The sequence below is a fragment of the Onychostruthus taczanowskii genome, unplaced genomic scaffold (assembly GCF_017590055.1).
Source record: "Onychostruthus taczanowskii isolate IOZ18803 unplaced genomic scaffold, ASM1759005v1 scaffold30, whole genome shotgun sequence".
Classification (NCBI taxonomy): domain Eukaryota; kingdom Metazoa; phylum Chordata; class Aves; order Passeriformes; family Passeridae; genus Onychostruthus; species Onychostruthus taczanowskii.
This window is the reverse complement of record NW_024500350.1, coordinates 5220804-5243195: the sequence shown is the minus strand read 5'-3', so window position 1 is coordinate 5243195 and position 22392 is coordinate 5220804. Positions and strand designations below refer to the sequence as shown.

The following is a 22392-nucleotide window of genomic DNA, read 5'->3' as shown; positions in this document are numbered from 1 at the left end:
ATCAAAAACTGGTACCAAGTTACTCTCACGATAACATCTGTTGCAACAATAATTTAAATAGGTTTTCAAGAAGAGAAAAAAAAATACACAGAAACAGTGGTTCACTTCTGTTTAATCAGAGACTGTTACAAAATGTCACACATTACAGATGGCTGTATGTGCAATGACCCATTCTTGAAGAACAGTTCAGAGAGGGTTCCCAGTGGATGCAAATGATGTCAGCTCCGTATTTTATCTTCTTTGTAAACTGAATGCTACAAAATTAAGCTTGTTATTGTTACTATTATTTGCATGCATTAAAGTGATGCACATACTTACCAGTCTTTCACTTTCTTGAATTAAATTCAACATCAGTATTTTGCCACCACCTGTCTTTTGAAAAAGATCAGTAATCCCAGCCCTTTCATACCACTTAATACAAAAGCAGTATCAAGTTACAGAGAAAACCCCTTCACAACACACTTCTGTGGCCACACTGCTACCGAGAGGGGACACTATTCACTCATGTGCTTAATTAAAGGTCCTTTACGAAGGTACTAAAACCAGCTTTGCTCATTTTGAATTTACTGCACAGTGACCAGAAACTCTAAAAGGGCAATTGGGAGTCAGCAAGGAGTCTAAGGAAATAGTGGGAAATTACAAACTGTTCCAAATACACAGTACTAGAACTGGGAGGGAAGACTGCTGAACCACTTTACAATGGACAGCTGCTCTAATGGTGTGTCAGAAGTTGAGCTACAATTTTAACACTGTTTACCTGGTAATCAAAGCTCAAATACCCAGTCTTGTTTTGGTCCTATCTCAAAAGAAAATGAACTTTATTCTACCACAAAGTGCCGTAAGTAACTGCCATTTAAAGTTTCACAAAGAGATGTCTTTCTACCAGAGTTCTACTACGATCTATCCTGGAGAAACGCACTTTTTTTTGTTAAGACACTATGGAACACACTCTGCCCTTTAGTTAACCCCATTGACTGCCAGGCCAGTGGACAAGTAGTGCAGGTCTGCATCCAGCCAGTGCCAACACCAGGACATGATAAGGTAACTGAGCAGCCAAAAGCATTTACTCACTCCAGCTTAGTACTGAGCATTGCATTAATGCTAGCATCAGCTAGGGTCAACCACAGATGGTGTAAGAAATACAGACACATTCTGCTGACAGGGTAATGGCCTCACAACAAGGCATCCCTTTTATTCTTGTATACCTGCAATGAAGATTAAGCAAAGAGAGATAAAGCTAAATTGTAAATATTAATGTATGACTTCCCTTTTTTCCCCCCTTTTAGGAAGAAAAACCTATGCAACATTGGTGAGAAATTTGCCTGTAGCTCATTTTGAAGACAAAGCAATTTAGTGTAAATTACCAAGAACTGATGTAGAGAAGATGGCAGGCAATGGGCTGCAAGAGTAACTATTCTAAAACCTGGGAAGATACAATTGCCTTGAAACTGTGCATGTTTTTATGATGAGTTCTGCAGCACCGTTTAAGATTTCAGAACCCTAAACCAAGCAATTCTGCTGGAAGTGACAAGTCACTCATAAACCCACTGTAGACCCTTCAGATGAGCTGGCAAAACTGAAGTGTCTGTTCAGCTACCACATAACCACGACCTTCCCAGTGCTGACTAAGTAATTACCCACCAGTGATGTTAAAAGCCTCTCAAATTCAGAGTGGGACATCATGGCCTCAAAAGTGAATTAAAGCACAATCTTATCTTACAGCTCATCCAGCTGTGGATCTCCACTTCGTGCTACAGCACAGAAAAAGTTTTCATCTCTTCTACTGATATGCAGAGATGAGATATACAAAGTCTAAACAGAACTAAGTGTGTGCAGCCATTCCAGAGAAAGCTGCATCTTTTATTCAGTCACAAAGAATCTTTCCTATTTTAGGGTATAAAACATTCCATACAATAGAAATAAAATACCAGAATTTCTGGGAATATGAAATAGGGCAGAATTAAAATAGAGGCAGAGCAGTAACTCTGATGTAAGATAAAACAGTTGGACAAAACCATGTTTGTAGGTAGCCTCTGAAGTGCTGAAATGAACTAACAAAAGCAATTAAAAAAGCACAGAAGAACAAGCTCCTGGCTTACCAGCCTAACAAAGTAAAAATCTGTGGGTAAGAAAGGGTAATTAGCAATAGCTAAAGAAAATGGAAAGATTACAAACTGCTATTGATTCTTAGAAACAGAAATGCTTAATCCCCAACACAACAAACACAGGATCCTGCTGGTTTGTTGGTAAAAACCAGCCTCATTAATAACTGGCATGTTACCATAGTGATTTTGACTTCAGATTTTCACATTCTTCAGCAACATCAAAGGCTGCTTGTCAAGATTCTGTATTAAATTTTCCTTAAAGGTGCTTGCAGGTATTTTTTACCTGTCCACAAGCATAGTTAAATCCATTATAGATCTTCCAAAAAAGTCTAGTCTGTTCACTCACTACTGGAATCAGTAGTAGGTAACAATCACATTTCAGAGACCAAAATTCCCCTCAGGTATTTAAATGGTATCATTTGAACAAATTATTTCAAATAGTAACATCAGGTACTTACAGATTAAACTAACCTGTACTGGCAGTTCTGTGGAATTTTTCTTCTCTACCAGTAAGTAGCAAATGCTGAAATTCTGCTGCTAGTTAACAGAAACACAAATTGTATTAAACCAAGGTGTTTTACCCATAATTTAGTTTTTTCATTAAAAAAAAAAGCTGCCAAACTTCAATTACTGCAATTTGTTGCTTAAGAAAAGCATGTGAAGTAAAGGCAACTATGAAACTACTTTCAATTTGTCCTTCTGGTTTTTCATACATAACCCATAAGTGTAACAAGGTCACCTGCAGCCTACTGAAAACATAAAGGAAATTAAAATACTTACATTGCCAGGTTCCTTCATTAAAGTCTTAAAGTGTGTTTTCTTATTCTCGACTTTACAAGTGAAAGAGGAAAATGTATTTTTTCCCACTTAAATTTATAAGAAAGAAGCTAGAGAATTCAGTGCAAGTAAGTCAGTGAAAAAATGAGAAAAGAAAAAAAGCTCTGCGTGACATCTTCATCTCAAAGCATTACATAACTTCCTAAGTTGGGAGATGGTGAAAGTTTTCTTTGGCTGTACAGCATTCATTTCAGGCAATTAAAATTGCTGTTAGCAAAAATCAGTTCTACATATTGGCTACTATGAGCAGCAGAAACTGAAATTCTACAACCCATGCCTCCTTTCTGAATATGGTAGAGATTTAAGAGAAAACTTAAGGGAAAAAAGTTTAAGATGTCAGAAGCTTGAACTTTGTATAAGGCAGTCAGCTGCCAGAGAGACACACTAACTGCTAACACGAGAATTTATAAGGAAGCTTTCAAGTTCTCAATGTCATGTGCTTCTTTGCTTTTAGTTAAGATGGTACTGGCATTAAAATTCTACTATTTTTTCAAAACTCTTTCACTTCTTTATACCCTCAAGAACGAAAAACCTTAAGGTCAGTAAGTTCAAGACAGTATTTCTGCAGCAGTCAAATTCACTGCCATTAAAACAGCAGTGTTGCTGACTGTCCCCACTGGGAGAAAGCCTGCAAGAATTTAGGAGGTTATTGTAAACTTGTTCAGAAGATACAAGGGCCTCACTATTCACAACAGTGCCCAGGTATGTAAGTACCAAGCCTGAAAATTGTTCACATCAGGGACAGTCAAAACTGACTCAGCAGGATGCCAGGAACAAACAGCTTGAGGATAACACCCTGGATCCTGTGGTTCAGGACAGGATATGGCTGGCTGCCAGAGCAGCAGGCTCCAGCGCTCAGCCCCCTCAGCCACACCTGCACAAGGCTGCAGTAAAACTGCATTTGCTTTAACACAGCCTTACTGGGAATCTGTGCTCTGGCAATCAACACTGCACTATGTTGCTGCTTACAGTGTGCCAGAAACCTCTCACCAAGTGTTTTTCAGAACTTCAGAAAGAACTTTTATATACATTACAATTTACACTTTGATTCCTCTTGATCCCTTAAATGGCTGTCCCAAAACCTTCTTTCCTCTGAACTACTTCCAACCTAGCCCAACCATGACAGACAGAACAGCAGTCACTGGCAGCTGCATTCTTACAGAACCCAGTCACTACCACTGTTTCCCTGGTCTGATTATTTTGGTTGCAAGCATACAGATTTTTTAAAAAGGTCCTCATATGTGATATGTACTTTATTTACCACATCAAGTTACTTTTCTTGTTTAACAGATCAGGTACAAATTTACCCAATTTAGCAGAGTATCAGTAACTCCTGCTCCTTTAAAAAAGTTATGTGCCCCTACTTAAGCTTAAAAAACCTGAACTGCAAGACCACATTTTGTTAACATCTATAAAATTCATGTCACTGAAATACCATCAACTGTAGTAAAAAAATTTCACTAACAGCAAGATGTCCAACTTTGTGGTACACAAACTGCTGCAATGAGAGCTGCAATACTGGAATGTAACTAAGAACCATACTTCATCCCTCAAAATAAAGAGGCATTTTTATTTTGAGACTCTAAGAGATTAAGATACTTTGAGCAACAAATACAAGCCCCACAATGTATTATTTTGAATTAAACACTTTCGTTAGACATTCTAGGGAAAAAAGAATTAAGCCAAATGATCCTATAAATTAAGCAAGTGAAAGAAGTACTGGTTGTAGTAGTTTATCTTGAAGACTTGTTCTCATCTTCACTGTTATCAGGGGGAGCACCACAATGAGAATTAGCAAAGCAAGACCATGCTCAATAACCATTCTGAAACAGTTAACATGGACATGTCAATTTTCCAGTCAGACAGGGATTTTGGGGGGGGCCTTCTACAGGAAAAATGCAAAGGGCAGAGTACAAACAAAGAAGGGTACAACAGCAATGTGCAATACACTCTAAGTTAATTACAACTCTCTCCTTGAATTAAAATTACTTGAAATCCCATTAGGGGTCATCATTAAGCAAAATCTTGAAGAACAACTATGCTCATAAAAAAGCCTCACCACAAACCTGAAAAATATATAATATTTTTATTAATTTTTATTAAAAATTAATTATTTTATTAAAAATAAACTTAAAAAAAAAAAGGTCAAACCAGACTCCCACATTTGTTTATTTACTATTTCACTGCTGGTATGCTGCAAGACCTCCTTAGGTAAAACCTGCTGTTCTGAAGCTTTCTTTAAGCAACCTCAAGCATTCACAAACAATGGATCTGCAGCAGAATGAACACCTTTTTCTTCACAAAGGGTAGAAAATTTTGCTAGGCACCACGTGAAAGAAGGAACTTCAAATAAAGCTAATTTTGAACATGCAACAGAATCTCTCAAGGTTTAAAAGAAAAGTTTTTCAACTCTTACTATTGATGCAATAGTCAAAACATCCTCAAATTTGACATATTTGAGATGGAGGAAAAAGTTCTCCCTGAACTGAGGAAAAAGAGATTGAGGAAAAGGTTCTCCCTGCAACTGGCAAGCTGAAAAATCTGCAGCTTTGATTTCTCACTCTCTGTTATCAACTTGGATCTGATCTCTATTTCTTCGCAGGGCTCTACATTAATATTTGTTGAGGTGCAGCTTACAAACACAGCAGTATTAACATCTTAACCTTCTTCAAAGAAACTCTATTCTGTAATTGGGGCTACAAATTTTTGTAGCAATTAACTTACTAGTTCAAATCTATTTTAAGCTTTTCAGTAGATACCTATCCTCAGAAGAGAAAACAATAATTGGTATTTCATGCCACTAATTCAGAGACTACACAAAAGGAACACTACCAAACCCAAAAACAAATACAGCACAAACGCAATGCAGGGAAAGATGGGGAGGGGCAGTGTCTTAAGGACTACCTGAGCAGCCTTGAAGGAAATTCCATTAAGAGAAAAAGTACCCACACATCTTAAAACAGGTTCCCTCCCCTTAAGACTCTTAAAAAACACAGCCATAATAAAAAGATAAATATTAGAGCCCATCTACCAAAAGAGAATAAAAAAACCTATATTAAAATAAATTTAGGGGCCTTCACCAAACTTGCTGCAAGTTTGGGGACATAAATATCCAACAGCCATAAAGCTGTGAAAGCCCCCAGAATGAATAAAATAAATCCCACTTGCCTCAGACTGAACAGGGCAACACTGAGACTCTGCCTCAGCCTGTCCTATGGCAGGGCTATAGGAAGAAGAAAAATTTGAATTTTAGAAAAAACATGACCCAATTAAGTGAAAGACATGCATTAAAAATTAACAAAATTCCAGTGATCAAGCAAACAAAAGAAAATGACTGCTATAGCACCTCTTTTGTTAGGTCCAAACAGTATTTTTTGTAGCTGGTAGCTATTTCTGAATTGGACAGCTTGTTTTGCTTTGTATCTTGATCAATGGAACATCAGTCAGTTGTCTTGGGGCATTTTTCCCATAACTGATAGTATTTGTTGTACTAGTTCATGAAAAGTTGAGTTAAAGATTCCACCAGCCACTGAAAATGTTCACCCTTGTCTTAGTGTTCATGTAGAAACTAGACCAGTACAATTATTAAGACATTTACTAAGAAGTGTCATTAATTACCATTTTTAATTGTGGCCCCAGCTCATGGACTAGTTTATCAGTCTCAATTTAACTGAAGGTGGTAACGACCTTCTTGCTGTTCATAAAACTGAAGTAATCTTGGTATTTTTGTTTTCATTTTGTATCCAGAATTATTTCATTCCTATGAAGTAACTGTAGGCTATCTATCCATTCAATTTCATCCACGTTTTAAGACAGTAAGTTAACCAGTTCTGTGTCAGTACTGCTCAAGAGCTCCACAGCCTAAAATACTGGCAGAAACTACAGAAGGCAGATGCAGCTGAGTGTGTTTCTAGAAGCTTGTTTACACTGTCCCATGCATGCACAGAGCGAGGAATAGTTATCCACTGTTATTAGACAAACAGCCCAGCCTCAAATTTATTATCAGCACCTAAAATATCATCTGGGGGTGGGGGGGAAGTAATCCAAACTTCAGAAGAAATTTTCAGCCTACATATGCCAGCTAAATAGTATTTTATTTAATGCAACTTTACCAATGGCAGAAGGCTATTCTAATGGCTGTATGGAAGAGTCATATAAAGACTTCTAAAAACTAACCCACTTTTTAAGGTTCTTTCATGCCAGTCTCATCCATTTTGCCCTAAAGATCAGCTGCTTATTATGATATTGAGACCATGCATAAAATAACTGAGAACCTTCTACATCCTAGATGCAATAAATTCTGGCATGTTTTTTTTTAAACCTATTTTCTCACCTGCGTCTGAAATTTTCTTGTAGCCTAATCCTTTGTATTCAACATTTGCATTATATTGCAATTTCAAGACTGGTCAAAATGCACTTGCAAGAGTGAATTTTATTGCAAGATCTGCCGTGGCAAATTTAGGCAACAATTAAAAAACAAAGCTTCTGCCTATGTAATTACATCACTAGGGTCCTGCAAGGGTTACACAGGATATGCCTTTCTGTAATCATAAAGGCTTTTGCAACCTCTTTCCAAGAAAGGATTAACTAAAGCAAAACCCTGTTTTCATGGCTGCATTACATCAGGGGTTTTGCTGGCAGAGCTATGTTGATTACACTTGGTACTGTAAACCAAGTCTTTGTCTTTATACAAGCAACTATTACATTCAAAGTAGTTTTACTGTTTTTGGGTAAATGCACCATAAATCCAACTCTCTGAACATTAAGAAGCAGTATTCAAAGAAATGAAGGCAGGGACCAACAGACAACGCAGGCACCGACACATCTGCCTGTTCACAGAAGAATCACACAAGAGGCAAAAGTAACTGAAGACTGAGGGCAGCCACATCACAGCTCTTATTGCACAGGAATGACAGGAGCAGGAAATGAAGTATCCACGTGAAAATCACAGAAAAATTGTTCACCTGCTTGTATGCAAGTACCAATGAAATACATGTGGCAGTACTTACTCAAGGCGTTTCCATAACATCACTACTAAGGAAAGATTATTTTTAAAATGCATTCAAGCTTGAAGTCTATGCAGTATTAGCTACAAAATGGTACCATTATCAGAATGAGACATTCACTGTTTAAAAGAGTGAAACTTGTCTAATACATCTTGCAGAATATGCCAAGTAAACAGTGCATGCAATAAGGTTTTATCCCAGGAAAAGTAGGGATCTGGAGACAACATAAGGAAAATTACAGAAAGACACCAAAGAGAGAAGAAATTTACTTGACTGGGGCAGAAAGGCAAAGCATCCTTAAAGCAGCAATATGATCTTCAGGAAAAGCAAGAAGTTTTATAGTTTTACAAGTAGTTAAGATCACTTTATAATGTATGAATTTATGTGTAATATTATAAAAAGGACAAATATAAGACCCATAAAAAACTCTTCAAAGTTTCGTAATTATCCCAATTAGGTAAACAGAAGAAAACCAGAGTATAAAAGCGTTGCCTCAGCAAAACAAGTTTTATCTGTTAGACTTATGTCTAAAGCAAGATGAAGAGCTAACAAAAGATTTGACATCAAGGCCCACTCAGCACATTTGCAAGCCAAATACTGCACACCTGACAGGTGGTCGGTAGATACCAGTGATCAGAGAACTGCTTCTCAACAGAGGCTTGGACTTATGGTCTTAAAACTGAACACTTCAGAAAAAAGTGCCTGGCAATTCTTCATGGTTAAACTAAGGCCATTCAGCTGTACCTAAACTGCACTGGATGCTCTGGTGCTTTTGGGACGTTCTGTGACCACAGGTCAGAAGCTAAGACAATGTATTATTTTAGCTGTACTGTTATTTTTGCACTTTTAAGAGACAGTACAGAATAAAGCCACATGAAGTGCTTTAGTGCAGCTACAAAACCCCAAGACTTCCAAGAAACAGAGCCATAAGGCTCAGTATTAAGTGAAAAACTTCGACCATCTACAAAAACATGTATGAATATAATGACACAAAAAGGCTGATGATCCTTCTACCCCACCCTAAAGAAGAGACATCCCCATTAATTAAACTGCAGATAAGGCTTGAGGCTGGAACATGTATTTAAAGTTGACCTGCAAATGAAAAATCCACCACTTTTTTTTTCCCTATAGAGAAGAAGCCAGAGAGGCTCTCACTTCCCCCCCCTTCAAAAAGTCTCCCTCTACATTCTCATCAGAAGTCTAACACAGGATAACTCACATGATGTCAGACTTAATTACAACCATAACAGGAACTTGTCACTCTACTCTTACAAACAGAGAAATGACTAATTCATAGAGGGAAGACCTCTCTTTGATAAAAAGGTCCCTCACTCCAGAAACTTTCACTGAATGGCTCAAGAAAACTCAGGCAACATCTGATCATAGCACACAACAGATGGTTACAGATGGTTCACCTTTCAGAGACTGCCAAAACACGCAATTCTGAACATTTAAAGTAAAAACATGGCATATAACATATCACTCTTGCCTGCTTTGCATCTTCTATGCATTAAGAGGGTTAAGCTACTATTTCTCTTTTGCAGGTCAACTTCAATACATTAACTGGAAGTCACTCACCCATGTGCCATGCACCTAAGCTTCTAGAAATCTTCACCTAAAAGGATCCTAAAATTCACCTCCACTTGCACATTAAAGTGGCAGTTGCAGAGTGAACTAATGGGACACACCCTGGCACTGGGATGTATCTCAGAGCACTTCCACATCCTACAAGCAAGTGCCAGGACTAGAAATCATTTAAAATTTATTGAGGACAAGAAAGCACAAATAAAGAAACATATGCATTAAGAGAAGTTACAGCCAAGAGTTAGGATGTGCCTCCTGCAGCCTCAGTTTTGAGGAGTCAGTTAATAAGTGTACAGGTCTTTGTCTACTCAGATGTACAGCTAAGGAGTGACTTTTTAGAACAAGGAATTCAGACTTTATCAAAACAGCACCAGTAACTGTGTTCATTACACCAACGGCTACCACGGCATGCATCTGTACAAACCTTTCAGGCAGTTGTCCACAGCTGGTCATGAATAAAAAGGCATATAAATTTTTCTCCTCTTTTATTACAATGAAGTTTATAACAGTACAGAAAAGTCACATGACCTTAGTGGGTCAGTTTACTTAAACCCTGGAACAGGAGAACTCTAAATACATTAAATATTGTTACAAGTTCAGACTTTAATGTACAAGCAGTTGGGAACAGTTACAGCCCTCACCAAACTATGTTGGGGACATGAAGTCCAACAGCACCTGAAGTGCTGTGAAGGCATCGTTTCACAAATAGCAACGTAACGTTACAGAACTTGCCTTTAAGGTGGTATGTTCATGTAATTCCAGCGCCTTCACAATTTAACGAACCATATTTACTATACTTCACTTCTAAAAACCTAGATGAAACATGAAAAAGAAGCCATACAGTATAAATTGCAACATCAGGAAAAGTTCCTGTTATTATTCCAAATAATTTTTCCCATGTAAAATAAGAATGTCCAATAGCTCCTTGCATGTGGGAAGATACTTATTTTTTTAAAAGTCACAATGAAGCCTTAATTGACGGAAGCTCGGCTATATTAACAGCACAAGATGAGAAAAGGTTTAATCTCCAAACCTATTAGAGCGTGAGTAGGAGCGTCAGTAGCGGCCACCTTGCGACATTACAGGCGGTCTCATTCCCATCGGAGGGCGAGGAGGTCCACTCTGGTACGGGGGCACCATCGGAGGTCCCTGACCGTATGGAGGCATGGCTCCAGGAAGATATCCTGGCATGCCCTGGTGATGTGCACCATACTGACCTATGAACAGAATAGTTAAGATGCAAAGAATAATTTTTAAGTTGTTTTTTTTCTTTAATAGTGAGAAGTGCATTTTGTGAAAAGCTTCACCCCTCCCTGCCAGCATAGGCAACTTCACAAATCTTTCCAAAACCAAGAAGCTAGGAAATTTATGATTACCATGAGGTGGCATGGGAGGTCTCATTCCTTGTTGTTGTGGAGGAATTCCTGGCTGTGGTGGCATCATACCTCCAATTGGTCCAACCGGTGGATTACCCAGGGCAGCCTGGCCTGGTCGAGGAAGATTGCGCTGGTATTTAGGCAGCTGTGCCCTTCTCTCTTCCTAAAACCAGAACAGACAATCACAACACATCGTGTTAAAACTCACCAAAAGCAAAGTAAATAGAGGTGAAACAAAGTAGATTACTAAACTGTTTTACCTTGCAAATTCAAAGGCTACTACTAACATTATGCAGCAGCAGTAGGATTTGCCCCCCCCCCTTTCTGCAGACTTTCTTCCTTAATACAGACCAATTCAAGCATTCTGCATGGAACCCAAATCCTCCCTTTCCCCCAGCTGAATAAAGTATTTTTCTCTTAAAAACACAAATGTAATGTTCGTTTGTTTTATCCATAAATTCCGTATTTCTAACTGCTGTAATAGCATCAGAACAACTTCAAAACGTTCAGTCTTTTGTTCTACACTTATTACCCAGTCCTAGTTAATTTGAAGTTTAAGACACATGCAGTGAAAGTCCAAATTGTATTTTGGATTGAGAGATTTCCCATCACCACCAAAGCTAAGGCTTAGACTGCAGCAAGATCACTGCCAATATGCCAGTCATCACTCTGCAATTAAAGAAGTTCTCTCAGTTACATTTGTTCTGCACGGTTTGCACTCTCACCATTACTAAAATATACATAATGCAGAGCACAGATGACATTCCATTCAACCTGCCATATCATCACAAACAGCATTTTTCAGTAAGACAATGAAAACATGTTAACTTACCAGTGATATATCCTCATCTGGATGGATCAACTTACTGGTTGCACTGGTTGTTGTGAGTGTAGCAGGCTTACTTGTGATAGATGTAGCAGGTTTAGCTGCAGTGCTGTTTGTCGTGCTAGTGGTCGAGGCTGTAGACTGCGTGTAAGCCGGGAATGTCGGTTTGGGGGGTTCCGTTGTTGTCGCGGGTGTAGAATTCAAAGGTTTGAAATCAGTACCCACCGGCCCTGGCACAGCTGCTGCAGCCTGTGAAACACACACACAGGGCAATATTTATTTCTCAAATAAAGAAAAGTTTTCATTTAAGAAAACTTAAATGATGACTGTTACACCTCTGAAACATTCCAGTAAGATATAGAACTATAAAAAGCTTGACAAAAGTAAAGTTCAGCCTTACTGCATACTAGAGCAACTGAAACCAAGACAAAATAAACCCCGGTATGTACACATATACACACACACAGGAAAGTCTAAAATCTGCAGGTCAAAAGCCACCACAACAAAGGAACAACAAATTAAAAAACACCCTACTATTTTATCTCAAACACTGATTTTGGCAAATGTGTAAATCTTTCCTGATTCACTATTTTTTTAGGAGCCTCTAAGCATAAATTCATTAGTCTCTCACTAAATTAACATAGTTCATCAACCATTAGTTTAGAGTACAGCTCAAAGTTCTAGTATTCATTAAAATTAGGTATTTAAGAACCGTTTTAATCAAATATTTAAGAAAGCTCTATTGCGTCAGGGCTTTAAGTGTTCTCTCTGTAAACATAATGCAGTATTTTCACAAAGTACTATGTCTATCTACAGAACTTTAATCTTATTTGTGAATGAAGAATCAATGGAAGCAGGTAAGAGGTCCACTAGAGATTCCAACATTTCATCTCTCCTACTCTTCCATTACAAAAACCCTGTAAAAGTCCATTTTGCAAAGCTGTCTCTGAAGACACAGTAATCTCCAAAGCAAACCTTAGTTATGAGAGAATGCTTTTGTTTCTAGTCACTGGATATTTACAATTATTTGAACCTCTCAGTCAAAACCAAAATTAAAAAAAAAAAATTAACATTTTGCACATAATGCAAATGTAAAATTCCCTACATAATGATGTAACATATTAAACAACATAAACTAAAAAGCCTTCACCATGCATCAAGCTAACCACTGCCCACTAAAATGCATTTAACTGCTTTCATGCTCTTTTAACCCTTTAGAACCAGGATGTTACGTTTCATTCTTTCACACTAAGAAAAATTGGGCACTTTGACATGCTTATTTCTGGTAAGATGCAACTCATAATCAAGGACTCTGCAGTTTTACCAGCTAAACATAATCAGGAATATAACAAAAATTATCTGAAGATGTTTAGTCAATTTTAGATTTTAGTGAATGGTCCAAAGGGTTAAGTTGCAAAGCAATTTGTTTTAAACTGTGACTTCCTGCGTACTTGTGCTGTGCTAGGAAACAGAGCGTTAGAAGATGCTGAGAGACTTTCTGAATTGGAGGAAGCTGCACTTGAGCTTGTGACAGGTGTCCCCATCTGTAGCATAAAAGAAAGGAAACAGTGAAAAGTCTCCAAACAAATGGGTGGAAAGTATCCAGATGAAAGGATTTCTTATACCAAGCCCTTTCTCATGAAAGGACTGTATTTCTGTAAACATGTATCATCCCCGCAGGAGCCAAAATGCAAACGATACATTACAAAGGCTTCTGCAACACACTTGAAAGCAAGTAAGAACTCCAGGACCCGTGGAAAAGTGCATTCAAAGGGAAGAGGTCACAAGCCACTATCCATTCCCCACTTCCCCCCCAAAACACTGAAATTAACTTTTCACTACACTGACTTACTCTTAAACTTTTTGAAGTAAAAAAAACCCCTAAGTCAGGCAATGTTTAACCAGCTTAACAAGACTACAGAATAAATTTGTCTATTTATCGGTAGAGAGCCCATTATGAGTGAGAACAAGTCATGACAAGATTTTTAACTCAGAAATTTTAGAGAGAGTTCTATGCAATCAGACTCCTGTAGCTAACACATCTCTTCACCCACCCAAAGTTCCCTTACAGACAACAAACTTAAAGGCCTTTAAGAGTGTTTTGCCTACTCCTTTCTTCCCCAGTGCTTACAGAACTTGTCTGGTTTCACAGCTGTTTTAAAATAACAAAAGAATACTTTAAAATTCACTCAAGCACTACACTGAATTAAACATCAACCCAAGTAAAAACCTGAACCAGCCATCTCTTGGGCCTCCTCAGTAATAAGCAGGCATTACTGACAGAGTGGCACTTCCAAGAACGTAACGAGAGATTCCAGGCTCTGGGATACCTTACCTGCCCCGCGCTTGGGAAGAGTGGTTTAGTAACTGGAGGTTGTGGGGTCGGTGCTGCTGCAGCAGGAGCTGGAGGCCGGTTCAGAATGCCCGGGGCTGTAACAGGCTGTGCTTGTGTCATTGGAGGCATGCCAGGCCGAGGCCCAACAGGAGGGGGCATCCCTACAAACCACAAACAATGGGCGGCGGATCAGGCTCCAGGAAGCACGAATGTTCCTTTAAACAATCCTGCTCCCACTGTTCCTTAGAACAAAGTTTCTCACTACAAGATGTATTTTTAAGGCAACAGTAAAACAAAACATGACAAATGGTAATGCCAGCAGTCACCAGTCAATGACCATGCACAGGCAGTAACCTCAAACACTTCAGAGCAATGCTGGATTAAGTTGTTTTTTACTAAAGCTGCAATAATGAAGTTTATACTCTCAATAAACCAATACAGTTCATGCAGTAACTGTTTCTGACACATTGCAGGTAAGCTGCCAAGAGCAGGGATGACACTGTTACAAAATCTGAGCCGGAATTGTTTCTGAACAGTACCAGAACTGCGACCGAACCACTGCCAGCTTTGCTGGAGCCATCAGTAAAGTGGACTGGGACATTTTATAGTGTCACCACAACACCTGCATTTGGTGCGTGGAGCTCGAGGAGAGGGTCATCAGTGGGAAGTTAACAGCTCCCATGGGTTCCATCAAGCAAACCAGCTACTGGTCAGATGGAACACCCAGGAAACTGAGGGCTACTTAAGCGCTGCTCAAGCTCAACAAACATCTCTTCTAGCTACAGTAAGAGACCAAAATGTCAGTTAAGTTTCTTTACTGCAGGCTCACTGGTTGGGTAAATCACCCAACTATTCCCCACTTCCCACATTTTCAGTCATTACTGTTTTCCAACTGCAGCCATAACATTAATTTTAAAAAGGGATGAAGAGAGACCAGGCAACACAACGGTGTGAGAAAATGCAATAAACACAAAAACCCGGTATTCTATTTTTTACTTTAACAATGGTATAAAAGTCAAATCATTATTAATAACCAGAAGCCATAAATCAACCACCTCTGCACAAGAGTGGCTTCTGTGGCAATCCAACCACATCAAGGTGGTGGCATAAGTCTCTATGTTCTTTACATAAATTCTAAATCTTAGCGGAAATAAATAAAAAAAATTAAACTCTCACCATAGTACGAGTTCGACAACCCTGACCTACCTGGTGGCATACCAGGCATAAGAGGTGGGATTCCTGGCCCAGGAGGCATCATTCCACCCATAGGCATCATCCTATTGAAAAGAAAATGAACACTGGTATGAACACTCATGATGAAGTTTTAAGACAATTGGCACATCCCTGTATTAGATAAAAAATAATGGTAAATAATTTCAAAAAGCTCTCAAGAGAGGCAATTCCAAACCAACTCCACAAGAATAAAACTAAAACAATAAAACCAAAACATAACCCAGCACCCAAACCCCCAAACACTTATTTGAACTTTAATTTCTCAAGATCTCACTTCCTCTAATATGAGATTTCCAGAACTAGTATCTCTTCAAGTCTCTCCCAAGACTACAAGCTGTAGCAGAATGTTCCAAGAACTGATCTCAGTATATTCATAGAATCTGAATGTAGGAAAACCAGCTAGCTCCAAGCACACTACAATAACTGTACATCTGCTACTACTCCCCTCTGACACTGACTGCAGATAACCCAGGGCTGTAAACTATCCAAAAAATACTGGCAAAAGCAGAGCAGAGACCATAGGGCAAGAAAGATTCTGAAGTTTCAATTACAGAAAACACTCCATACACTAATGAAAAAGTGGGATTTTGGTTTTATAGTATGAGAAATCCTCATTGTAACACATTTTTTCTCCACGTTAAAAAGAAACCATTTGGTTTCTCTTCCTGAATGAGTATGTATGAGCCCTTTACATGGAACAAACAAGAGCAGCTTAATTTTGCTTAATTTTTTGCAGACATTCAAAAACGGATTAGGGAAACAGAATAAAGGAACGTTTATTACTTTAACGAGCAAGATAAGCTTATCTGCAGCACTCCAGTACAAACCAAAACCCCACTAAGAAGCAGTTTCTGCTTGTATGACAGTTAAGACACCTTCACCACTTCTGTTTTCAGATCAAATCCCATGAACAAGTGAGTATTCTTTCTGGCAAGTCTGATTTCTGCTCTCCACTCATTATCACTGCTACACAGGGAACAACCACTGCAGAAGCAGCAATGACTGGGAACACAGACCCATCGTCCCTTTTTTGGCTGGAGAAGGCAAAGTCAGCCTTGGCACCCAGCAGACATCAAAACAAGTGCTGGATGCTCACTGCCTGCTGCTCCAGAAGAATGACTTCTGAGAAACTGCACACAGTGCTAGAACTGGGGTCACACGAACAGCTAAGTTGCTTTGTGTCTCCTAATTCTTTGGTCACTTTTAAACAAAAGTTAATCAGGTTAAGTAAGCAAAATTTTAGATGAGAATAGACAAAAGCATGATGCAACACCACCCTCTCTGCCCAAAATGAAATGCAGTGAAATTTTGGCAAATTAATTTGTGTTTTTACAGGTGACATAACATTCACCTGAAGTTACCAGGGAATTTAATGAGGACTAAGCGTCCAACAACCTGATTAAGTTCTGTTGAGTTTCCACCCAGAAAACCTAAAGTTCTGATGAGCACCCACACCATGTTTGACTATGATATGGTTTTTAAATTCAAAGGCTGTTAAATCAATATTTGTATCTCAGAAGACAATGAGCTTTCACCTCAGTTAACTTAAAGCTTAGATTAAACTGAGCTCCTGCAGAATGTCCTGCAGTGTGAAGGATCAAGCACACGGAGCTGTTCAAGCTCTGGCTCAAGGGAGGCTTTAAGTCTCTAAGGGTCTGTTTGGTTTATATTTTGTAGAATGCATTTCACATACAGTTTTGTAATATTCATTTAGATAAAAACATAAAAATCTTCACGCATTATACAGTAACAAAACCTAATTAGACACTTCCCCAAATTCTTAGGCAATATTCAAAGGTTTTCAGTAAAACAATTTCTAGGTTATCAAAAACATGACATAAAATGGCATAATGAATGTACCTAGAATTACATTAATGAGATGCTTACATGTTTCCACCACAAAATGACTGCATGTATTTTCTCTGTTGATGTAATCTGTGAAAATTTATGACAAAATCAAAAATCTAACTGTGAATTTCCAAACACATTGTGATAGGGTATGGTGTCAACCCCATAACAAGCATAAAAACCAACATCTTTTGCCCAAAATACAAGAAAAATATAAGCTATCCAGTACTTTTTTCCTGTTATGTTGATGACTGATAACCAGATGCACAATATATGTGCAATACACAAGGGAATAGTGGCTCACAGAAGGCTCTAAACCAACACAACAAAATTTTAGATTAACATATTACTACTTAATAACTATGAAGTCAGGAGAAAGGTAAGATACTTTATACATTAACCCAGTTTGGCCATATTTTACATGTTGGTTTACAGCCATCCAGTTCTTTGGTTAGTCTTAATATTTAAGTTACAGAGTCCTCAATTCCCTATTGTACATTCTTTTAATTAGCTTTACTTTTTCTGTGACAGTTTAATATGCACAGTATGAACATGTAATATTATTAAATCTTTCTTGCTACTCACCCAGGTGGCATTCCAGGCATAACTGGAGGCATTCCAGGCATCATAGGTGGAACACCTGCCATTAATGGGGGTATACCTTAAAAGAAAAAAATTTTCAACAACTCAGATAACATACAGTTGCAAACAAATGTGATCTAATAAGTTTACACTGGATAAATGCTTTACAGCAAGTTCTGAAAGATTGGGTTTTAAAATAATACTGCTTACGAACAGCTCAATATAAATACTATCTGCAAATCTGACTTTGATTGATTGCCCTCAGCCCTGCAAGACTGGGAATTTTCTTAGTGGTCTCCAAAGAAGACCTTATTAAAAGAGACCATTCTTTACTCACTGATCAAAATTCTTTCCTCACTGTATCTGTGGCCTGTGTATGAACAGCCTGTTCTGTGTCAGAAGTCTCCAGATGCAGAGCAGCTTTGCCCTTTTTATAAAAAGGTTTTCCAAAACCCCGTTATAAATACTACGAGCAAGTATCACTGCTAGAGTTCTGTTAGAAGCACTGTCCTGTCTTACTCCCACATGCCTTCAGCCTACATGCCAGCAACAGGTATCTGAATCTAGTCCACCAAGGAAGATGTGCTCATGCACAGAACAGGGGAAGAAAATGAACAAACTACTTATCTGCACCTCCCACAACTATTCTGTGACCCCACTGTTAAAAGGGCAGATTACTACTCAAGTATACAAGCAGCAATTCATGCTTCTACTGAGCTTTTCAGCAACTACCTAACATAACACACCCGCTCACCTGGAGGCATCCCTGGTGCACCTGGCACAGGAGGCAAACCTGGCTGTGCCATTGGGGGAATGTACCCCTGCTGTGGCTGAACTTGCTGGGGTTGAAATGAAGTTGAAGCTGCAGATTCATCATCTTCATACTCATCAGAATCATCCTGTTGTTTCTTTTTCTGGCTCTCTGCAGACAGTACGACACATATGGTCAAATTATACTCCATAAAATTAACTAATAGCCAAATTCAAACATTGCCAGTGTTCAAAAAGTCACATTAATACAACGAAAGAATGCTATGTGAGCCAACCTACGGCCACAAATAAAGGGAAGGAACACGACTCACACTGCCATTACCCTGAACATGCAGAGGGATCTGCCCTCATACCAGTGTCATGCTGTCCTGCATAAAACAAAGCAGTTCAACCAAAGGCTTGAACAGCAAATAAACGTAAGCATTTGGGAATCATCAGGACAGTTTTACCTCTAGCCTTTCCTCCCCTTACCCTCACAAACAAATGACCATGCCCCTATTCATTAGGTAAGTGCTGTAGCTGCTCTGGGAGCAGCTGCTTCTGAACAGGAAAGGAAAGATCCCTCCCACGTGGCTGGCAAATGCCTGGAGCTGCTGTCAGAGAATGCATTAAATCCACCCTCACTGCGTGCCACAGCTGGGTAAGGAACACACCAGGGAAGTAACAGACAACCAGCCACATTGCAGCTTACCCTGAGTTTTTTGTTCAAGTAACCTCCTCCGCTCCTCCATGTCTTTTTCTGGAATGCCTTCCATTCCATAGATTTCCAGTTCAATGTCTGTTCTTCCGGGAATAGCATTTGGAACAGCATCTATTGTTTCTTTATGTACCTAAAAAAAAAACCAAAACAACAAACCAAATCCTGCTGACCACGTTTCAGGGTAAATTCTCTGTGTTCTTCAGGAAGTTTGAAGACACAAAAGGAACATCCTTAATGGGACTGATCTCTCTGGCCAAGCATTTTCTTGATCTGTGCCTCCTAATCTCTGGTAATTACTACTACCCCTAAAACCAGTTTATATAAACTATATAAAAGTTTATATTTCTGAGACAGCACAACTCCTTCACTCCTACAAAACTCCTGAGGAAGATCTCTGCTGCACAGCAGCCATTTGACTGCTGACACAGCAGGAGTCCTGTGCTGCAAACAGGACACTGCTGCATTTTCTCAGTAGTTTTACAGACTCTGGAAGCTCCCAACTCCCCTGCTTAAGGACACTTAAATTGTAGATACTGTAAAGAAAAGCTCATGTAAATCTAAAACTCCTTACCTGCATGCAGTGTATAGCTAAACCAGGTCCTGTGTACAGTTTCTTATGACATATATGGCATTTAAAGTGCTTTGCTTTTTGATGCTGTATAAGGATTTTCTCATCATCAAAATCCCTATTACAGTACCTATTGAAGACTGTTAAGGAAACATTTAATACTGGAAGTGACCTTTTAAATAGGACTAAGGTAATGAGCACCAGTGTGATTTTTCTGAAGGAAAAGAAAGGCACAAGAGCATTGAAAGGGTGACAAATATTTCATGGACGTCTGAAAACAAACGCCCTCATGCGGTCCAGCACACCCCTCTTTACACAGGTTCAGAAGTGCGGAGGTGTCTGCACACAGTCAGAACCATCATCTGATTCCACACTGTTTGACTCAGGGTTTTCAAGTCCTACCTATTTTCCTTCGGGGATATGAATACTGCAACAGCATTAAAGGAGAAACAGGCTCGAAATCAGCAAAGAGAAATTATGCAAATCACTCCGAAGTGCCTCTTTAATCAATTACCAGTAACTAACAATCATAAAAGAGAACAAAGGTTTTAGTTTAAAATTCCCTTCCTCTTCCAGTTATCAATTTTTATGACACAGCATAATTTGCTGTATTAACGGAAGAATTCTCTGCTTTTAAAAAGAAATATTTTAAGCGAAGAACTGTGTGGACATCTACACAACACAAGAGGCAAACTGCATTTCCTTTCTGTGGCTCAGCACTGCTACTACAGCAAACACTCCACACATTTTCCTAGGTGAGACAAATACACATTAGCTACTTATTATTAAGAAAATGTCAACATGGCTAACACAATGTGTCCCCTGTTTCCAACCAAACGTGAAATAAATTAATGTCTAAAACAATCACAGATGCCTTCCAAAGCAAAATGGTAATTTACCTCGGAGCACCTTTTAAATTTCTTTATTAAACAATTCTAGAAGACAGAAACGTAACAGAGAAGGCAAATTTATAATCACTCCACAACAGTGAGTACATTCTGAAGGAGCGATCAAATAAAAATCCACCAGTATTTCTGGATACTGAAAATTTAAACCTGATCATGATGCAGCAATTACAAATTGAAAGCTCCCCCCGTCACAAAGAAAAAAAAAAAAGCTTAAAAAAATTTCTTTTTTAACTACATCCCACCTCATTCCGTGAAAAAATGTATTTATCAGTAGCGAGATTTTCTGCCTTTAACATCCTTCCTCGCAAGGAATAAAGACCCTTCTCCATTTCCCGCTGTCCCTGCTTTAGGGATCGGGCGGGAGGCCGCGGCCTCGGCGAGGGGAGCAGGCCTGAGGCCGTGCGGGTGGGGAGCAAAGGAAGGGCACGGGCCGGGCCCCATCCCGAGGGGCACGGGGCTGGAACACGGCCAAGCACCGAAACAAACCGTGAGGAGCGTGGGGAGAAGGGCCGAGCCCCATCTCGAGACGAGACGAAAAGAAACGGGACCGAGCCCCGACCGCGCCAGGCCGCGCCGCTACCCTCCCCCACCCAGCTCTCTGCATCCGCCGCGTCCCACACAGAAGGATACCAGCACCAAGGCTTCAGCTGCTTCTTCTTCTTACGGCCCATGGCGGCGTCACCCCGATCTACAGAGCAGAAGAGCCGAGCGCTCCCTCAGAGCCGCAGCGCCCGCGCGGCCGCCCCGGACCGAACGAGAGGCACAAAATGGCGGCCGAGCTCCCTCAGGCGCCGCTGCGGCCTCCGAACTCCCAGAACACCCCGCGCCAGCAGGGGGGAACGCCCACGTGACGCGCTCGCGGCCGCCCCCACCGGGCTGTCCCGTGACGCCTCACGGCGCCGCCGCCATTTTGCCCAGTCGGGGCTGTGAGTGCTGTGCCTGAGGCACCTGAGCCTGTCACAGAAACAGTCACGGAGTGGTTTGGGCTGGGAGGGGCCTTAAAGCCCATCTCGTTCCACCCCTCTGCCATGGGCAGGGACACCTTCCACTAGACCAGGCTGGTCGAAGACTTGTCCAGCCTGACGTTGAACACTTCCATGGATGGGGCACCACAACTTCTCTGGACAACCTGTTCCAGGGCCTCAAGCACTCTCAGAGCAACGAGTTTTCTCCTAATCTAAACTGTTGCTTGTCTTCGTGTTTAATGTCACAGAGAAACTGTGTTTTCCCCACTAAATGCTACTGGGCAAGAAGCTGGCTGCTCTGTGCAGTGTTCTGGTGCTGGCTGTGCCTGTGTTGCTGGGTGCAAGAACACAATAAAACTGACTTAAATGTGTTCAGCTATCTGTACCTGTACAGGGTACAGAGGCTGTCCCGCTGTTACAGTGACAGTCCATCAGGGTGGGTGTCTGTGTTACCCCCATGGCTCTCCAGCTCACCACAGGCCCACCAGGTGCTTAGAAGAGAATCAGTGGGGTTGGAGATGACCTGTAAGACCATCAAGTGCAGCCGTCAGCCATGCCCGACCCTTGGCAGTGGCCCTGCTGCAGCTGGGGGTCACAACTGCTCCCTACGGGGCTTGTCTGCAAACGGAGATTGTGGAGTCTCCCTCTCTGGAGACATTCCAACCCCACCTGGATGTGCTCCCGTGTCACCTGCTCCAGGTGACCCTGCCTTGGCAGGGGAGTTGGATTGGATGATCTCCAGAGGTCC

The 22392-nt window shown here is 40.2% G+C and overlaps 1 protein-coding gene across 8 annotated transcripts; it reads right to left on the bottom strand.

Annotated features, from left to right (window-relative positions):
• Nucleotides 1-95: 95 nt before the first annotated feature.
• Nucleotides 96-21502, bottom strand: ZNF207 (zinc finger protein 207). 8 transcript variants are annotated; one of them, XM_041409564.1, is made up of 14 exons: nucleotides 21310-21502; nucleotides 19775-19901; nucleotides 19195-19333; nucleotides 18487-18654; nucleotides 17736-17811; nucleotides 17190-17237; nucleotides 15276-15346; nucleotides 14070-14230; nucleotides 13186-13278; nucleotides 11741-11983; nucleotides 10909-11071; nucleotides 10566-10749; nucleotides 10265-10344; nucleotides 96-6165 (listed from the first exon to the last, which is right to left on the bottom strand). In XM_041409564.1, the coding sequence occupies exons 1-12, from the start codon at nucleotides 21348-21350 to the stop codon at nucleotides 10589-10591; spliced, it is 1491 nt and encodes a 496-aa protein (XP_041265498.1). In that variant the 5' UTR covers nucleotides 21351-21502; the 3' UTR covers nucleotides 96-6165; nucleotides 10265-10344; nucleotides 10566-10588. The 8 variants fall into 8 exon arrangements, with proteins under 8 accessions (XP_041265498.1, XP_041265494.1, XP_041265493.1 ...); XM_041409560.1 differs by lacking the exon at nucleotides 13186-13278 and having other exon boundaries at nucleotides 96-1205; nucleotides 2577-6165; nucleotides 15246-15346; nucleotides 21310-21501; XM_041409559.1 differs by lacking the exon at nucleotides 13186-13278 and having other exon boundaries at nucleotides 15246-15346; nucleotides 21310-21501.
• Between the last annotated feature and the right edge of the window lie 890 nt (nucleotides 21503-22392).

What these genes read in the sequence shown, in the direction of transcription:
- ZNF207 (XM_041409564.1), bottom strand. Translation starts at nt 21,350, where the DNA reads ATGGGCCGTAAGAAGAAGAAGCAGCTGAAGCCTTGGTGCTG. An exon ending in TAGCTATACACTGCATGCAG is followed by an intron (nt 19,334 to 19,774) that starts GTAAGGAGTTTT and finishes TTTTTTTTTTAG; the next exon opens with GTACATAAAGAAACAATAGA. An exon ending in ACTTGAACAAAAAACTCAGG is followed by an intron (nt 18,655 to 19,194) that starts GTAAGCTGCAAT and finishes TACTGTCTGCAG; the next exon opens with AGAGCCAGAAAAAGAAACAA.